Source organism: Sceloporus undulatus, unplaced genomic scaffold (assembly GCF_019175285.1).
Source record: "Sceloporus undulatus isolate JIND9_A2432 ecotype Alabama unplaced genomic scaffold, SceUnd_v1.1 scaffold_1051, whole genome shotgun sequence".
Classification (NCBI taxonomy): Eukaryota; Metazoa; Chordata; class Lepidosauria; order Squamata; family Phrynosomatidae; genus Sceloporus; species Sceloporus undulatus.
In genome coordinates this window covers 1-6169 of record NW_024803971.1, presented here as the reverse complement: position 1 = coordinate 6169, position 6169 = coordinate 1, and the positions used below count along the sequence as shown (strand labels likewise).

Genomic DNA, 6169 nt, shown 5'->3' with positions numbered 1-6169 from the left:
GTTAGGAAAAGCACATAAGTAAGGAGAGGCTGCTGAAGTTTGCTTTTACCTGAGCCTACTGGGAAGGGCACAATTCTGCCCTCTCATCCCCCTGCTCAATGAACGTAGTGAAAACTACTTTTGTACTTTGCACCCCATTTGCAACAACTGAAGTAAGCTGAGGACAAAGGGAGGAAATGGGAGGAAGAGCAAGAAAGTGGGACATTTTAAAAGGAGTTAAAACGTGGGATGGCATAGGTTTAATTAGAACTGTCTCTGCCAATTCAGGAAAGTTGGAAGGCATGCAACACATCAAGGGTGGGTCAAATGTGGCCCTAGAACCATAAATAGTTGATATTGTTGTGTGCCTTCAAGTGGTTTTTGACTTATGGCAAGCCGTTTCTGACTTATGACTTACATGGCAATCCTATCATGGAGTTTTCTTGGCCAGTATCTTCAGAGGGGGCTTGCCATTGCCATCCTCTGAGGCTGAGAGAGCGTGACTTGCCCAAGTTCACCCAGTGAGTTTACATGGCCATTTGTGGTACCTGAAGGCTATTTGTGTTGCCTTTTACTATTCCAGACTTCCATATTCCTCCCTTTTTCTGACCATAAAAAGAGATGGAGTGGAGAACTTTCTAAGCTCCACAGAGCATGGAGGAGGAGAGGCAAACATTGCCTTTTCCACTCTACATCCCACCATGAAACAACCAAAAATAAGAGGCGCAGGTATTCGATTTTTGTTGCTGGAGCACTGCTAGCTCTTGTCAAATGTGTGGCATAGAGTTGATATAGGTTTCAAAGGGAAATGTAGACCTTTGTGCATGGCTGTGGCATAGTTTTGCAGAGTCTCTGCAACAGCTAGGCCAAAGCAATGCCATGACCTGGATTCTTACCGGTTCAATGATTGCTGGCTCCCCCTTCTGTCCCTTTTCACCTCGTGGCCCACCAATCTGCAAGAGACCAGAGAAATGCAAGTAAGGACCAAGCAACAAAGAGCACCAGTCTGCTTCATTTGCTCAATTAATTGCGACTGAACAGTGTGCACCGAGAACAGGGAGTTATGTAAGGAAAACCTTTCATTTGTAAAAGAAGGCTCCGCCATCCGTGTAACTCAATGGTTTCCAACCTTTGGTCCTCCAGGCATTTGGACTTCAGTTCCCAAAAGTTCTTGACTGTTGGCCAAACTGGCTGGAGCATCTGGGAGTTGAAGTCCAAAACACCTGTTGGACCAAAAGTTGGATACCATTGTTAGAATCATAAAGCAGGAAGAGACCTCAAGGACCATCATGTTCTACCTAATATTTATGTGAAATCTCTTTTCCTGATGTTTGCATCCTCTATTTCAGCTGCAACTGAAAAAGATATTAGGTGTGTTCAAATCAAACAATCTATCTTTCTGTCTCTCTGGGCATCCATCCATCCATCCATCCAGCAGTGTCACTAAAACATGGTGTCACCCCCCCCATGGACCTCTTCCCACACCATATCCCCCTAAGTAATGTTTTTTGTACTAATGTTCCTTCTAACTTATAATTCCCATATATCAATGAATGTAATGGCACTAGTTGTGACATAAGCAACTAGCAAAATTAAAATTATGCCTTTAAATTACAGCCTAAATGTATTTACATTCACACAGTTTCATAAAGTGAAAATTTTGTAAGATGCAATGTTTTTAATGAAAATTTAGGGGGGAAATTAAAAACCCTTTCATTGTCAAATGAGCCTCACCTCCATTCATGCCTTCTCTTCCATTGAGCTTTAGCATTTTAAAGGGATGTAGGTGAATGTGCAGCCCATTTCTGTCAAAAGACAGATGCTTAGAGAACAGAGGTATAACCTCTCCATATAGTGTCATATTCTGTGAGCCCACACTCCCCGCACCCGCTAGTGATGCCCATGCACTCACCCACCCACTCATTCATCCACCTGTCCATCCATCATTTATCCCTTCCTCCAGTGGCTCAGATCCAATGATGTACTTTGCCAATGGAAGTGTGACTTTCTGCCCCCACAATAGCCCCCTCTGTTCCCCTAATAATCTACTCCAGAGGATTTCCTGGAGAAGGTACCCATGGCATCATTTCACATCTGCTCCTAGAGGGTTTCCTAGCAAAGTTCCCCAAGGGACCTTCATCTGAAGAGAAACCAACTAGCAAATGCCAAGCTACTATTCCCCTATGACAACTGTTTCATATCTGATCTGAAATTCAAGCTCTCTGCTAGCTTTCTTTACCCCTTCATAAAGGGTGTCCTGGTTGGCTGGCATCCCCAGTCCAATATCTGGTGAGTCTGTCCTGTCGTAGTAGCCTCCGTCGTAGTAGCCATCATCATACTCCTTGAGCGTGTCTACCGTAAAGTCTTTGTCAGGGTCTTCTCCACCTTCACTCCCTGTTACAGTAACCTAAGGAAATGAAATCAAATATTATATGAGACAAGTCGTTCATGGTGTTTGGATACTCCCACCGTTGCTCCTGAAGCTAAAGGGATCTCATCTACTTTCTGCCATAGCTGAACTGATAAACTGGGATGCAGAGAAAACAATGACATTGATCTCTGGTTTCTGGGGTACAGTCTGGCCTCTGTATCTATGGGGGATCCATTCCCATGGTTAATAGAGATAAGCAGAAACTGTGGTTAATAGCAAATACTATATTTCTAGCAGAAGTTGACCACATGGTTGGACTGAAGGACCTCTAGATGCTTAAAGAGACCTTCCCCGTCGGATAAAGTAAATGAAACTATGGTTACTGATTCTCCAAACATGGAAGTCTGATTGAACTAATAGGGACAAAAGGGATTTGGTGGTGTGCTAACCAAATTTCCAAAAATGCCAAAAGAAATTACTTCGGTTTCATTGTGGGTGATAACGGTACTTGTGGGGACTTCTGCTTCAATGCCACCTTCTGTAAATTTATCCAAATTGTCAATGTCTTCATAGTTGAAATCCTCATATGGAAGTGGAGTGTAGTATTCATTGGGCATGGGCCCATAGTTGTATTCGTCCACCAGTGGGTCATCTACTTTTTCTTCCTCCCTGGTTTCTTCTCGGGTGTTCTCCACAATAGGTGGGGCTTGTGTGGATGGAGGAGTTCTTTCCTGTTTACAAAGGGGACAGCTATTAGAGGATCTTCCACACAAATGTATGGCATTCTACACTGTGGCAATAGGAGGATAGAATGTGCCAGAATCAGGACTGAATAAAACACTTCCATTTAATATAAAAGATACAAAAAGTTGGACTAGGCTTATTAACATGAAAAATAAAGCCCTGTCAGATAGGACCCAAAGTATGTCTCAGGGTGGGCAATTGTAGACTGCATGGTTTTTCTGACCTTTCACTACCATAGTCAGTGGGGAAGGATTATGGGAACTGCAGTCCAAAAAAAATAATTTAATGGACAAGTATTGCTCATGGCAGTCTATCTGGTTCAGCATCCTACAGTCACCAGCCAGACACCCATAAGAAGTGCTCTGATAGATCAGTCCAGAGGTCTCTCTGGTCCATCATCCTGTTCCCTACCAACTAGATGTCCCAAAAGGAATACGACTAGTAGGACAGGAGTGTAACTGCCTTCTCCGTCTTCCATTCCCCAGTAACTGATATAAAGAGGACTGATAGTATAGGTGGTAAAAAAAATAGTCATTGATGGATTTGTCCTATCTTCTCTTAAAGCCAACCAAGTTGGCACCCATAAATATATCTTCTGGCAGTGAATCCCTCCATTGTTACTTAAGTGCTGCCTAGACACACTTTGTTGTTGTTATGTGCCTTCAAGCTTCTGCACACCACCCAGTATTGCAATTCTCCTAAGATACTACTAAGAACTGTCAAAGTAACACTTTGTAAATTGCTCTGAAGAGCCACCATAGTGGCTTGAGCATTGGACTGTGACTCTGGTTAGATTCTCCACCTGGCCATGGAAACCCATTGGGTAACCTTAGGTGAAACTTGTCAAGAAAACCCTGTAACTTAAGTTTACCTTAGGGTCACCATAAGTCAGAAATGACTTGAAGGCAAACAGCAACAAAGATACTTTCTAGGTTAGAGGAAAAGAGGCTGTCCCACTTGCATAGTGCCAGGGTTGCCGTTGCTTCTCCCTTTGTCTTCTCAGCCTCTTAAGAAAGAGGCTGGATTTGGATTCCCCATCTACCAGTGATAGACCATTACAACATCACGGGGAGCCTTACCTCAGTGGTTTCCGTCCTTTCCCTGGCTACTTCTTCATTGTCCACAGGTTGGGTAGTGGGTGGAATCACCTTTCCAGTATCGTCAGTGTCCTCGTAGTAGGGGTATTCATAATAATAGGTTTCTCCTTCTGCTTCCAGGTTCCCGTCCCCGTCTGTGTACTGCAAAACAAGCATGGCAACTGAGACTATGGAGGCAGACAAGTGTCTCCATCCATAATTTCTCCAAGCCAGAGAAAGGTGGCTCCTGAGACCTAACAGCCAGTCTGAGCCACTTCTATTTAATGTATTGATTTGTGGCATAGATTCTGATGAAAGCTCATTTTCAGCCTTGTCCAGTCACAAGGCAATTTGGGCATCTCATTGATAGCCTAAAGACCAGCACCAAGGGAAGGATGAGGCATGGCAGAAACATATATTTCCTGCCAAAAACAGTAGCCCTTTTGCTTGTCAACCACATACACACAGCCACACTCCCTATAACATCCAGTTTCGGGTGGAAAACATCAATCCAAAGAGCTGAATTAGGCTGGATTTTATCCTTTAATATTTAAATTTTAAAGAATGATTTGCAAGCTTTAGCTGTTACATGGCAAGGCAGTTAAATTTAAAGATGGTTGGAAATACGGGACCCAGCTATGGGAGAATCAATGGGGGAAAATCAATAACGCTTTCTTCCAAGACTGAGACCTTGACTTTAGAGAAGACTTGAGAACATAAATAAATAAATCATGAACTACAATTAGGAATCTATTAATTATTTCACATTAGAACTAGAAATGGGAGAAACAAAATGTATACAACTATCCCAATCTGGAAAGATTGGAAACTTGATCCAGTAATTTGTAAATATTGAGTTATAGCGAAGGTTGTATAAATCATTGTCTACAGGTTTGTTCTAAATCTTTTTATTTTACATTTAAAGTTAAGGTGCAAGCTTAAATGTGTGTGTTGTTGTTGTTGTTGCTGTTGTTTTTGTGTGTGATTTTGAGTGTGTGATATGTATGCGTTCACAGCACATCTCTATAACTATGGGGATTGATAAAACATGAATAACAATACAAAGGAAGCTATGTTTCTGCACACACAGGCTAAGGTCCTATGAAATGGCATGGATGAATGGGATATATTTTTGGAGGCAAGGATCCTCTACATACCTACAGCCCATAAGCATGGTAAAGTGGGGGATAAGGGAGAAAAGGGGATGTATTACCTATAGCTTTCCTCAAATGCAACCCTAAATTGCAAATGACGCTATGCATCTCCTCCTCCTCCTCCTCCTCTCACACTCACACCTCTCCTTTTTACTTACATATTCATCTGGATTTGGATCCTGAGACTGCGGTGCATCTGGAACGGCGGTGTCACAGTCAGGGCTGTAGTGCTCACAGTAATCATAGGCAGCTCGATGGTCAGATACCATGAGGAGTTGCTGGATGTCACCCTGGATGAAATGACAAAATACAGATGGAGCTCAGCAATGGATCGCAACATAAAGACACATGAAGATGGGTACCCTTTTCCAAACTTAAATGAAACTATAGTTGGACACAATGGTTCAGTGGTTAAGACACTGAAGACTATAAGATCAGCAGGTTGGCAGTTTGAGACCCAAGTGCCGAATGATGGGGTGAGCTCTTGTCACTAGTCCCAGCTTCTGCCAACCTAGCAGTTCGAAAGCATGTAAAAGTGCGAGTAGATAAATAGGTACCACTTCAGTGGGAAGGTAACATCGTTTCAGAAGTCATGCTGGTCATATGACCACATAAATCATCTTTGACAACGCTGGCTCCCTTGGCTTATAACAGAGATGAGCACCGCTCCCTATAGTCAGAAATGACTTGACAACAGGACACATGTGTCCAAGCAACATCATAGTGTGGTCAATATTTAAGTTAACAATGAGTAAGAACGCACAAGCCAAGAAAGGATGCAATAGTGTGATTTTGCCTGAGCAGACTGAGAAAAGCGAGATTCTGCCCTCTCCTCTCCTCCTTAC

The 6169-nt window shown here is 42.8% G+C and overlaps 1 protein-coding gene across 1 annotated transcript; it reads right to left on the bottom strand.

The window, feature by feature from the left end:
* Positions 1 to 875: 875 nt before the first annotated feature.
* LOC121917840 (collagen alpha-1(V) chain-like) lies at positions 876 to 5614 on the bottom strand (the record flags this gene model as incomplete). The annotated part of the gene is made up of 5 exons (XM_042443960.1): positions 876 to 932; positions 2219 to 2386; positions 2830 to 3081; positions 4174 to 4332; positions 5483 to 5614. Coding segments are annotated over 5 exons (768 nt in total), but the record flags the coding sequence as incomplete, so codon positions are not given.
* Between the last annotated feature and the right edge of the window lie 555 nt (positions 5615 to 6169).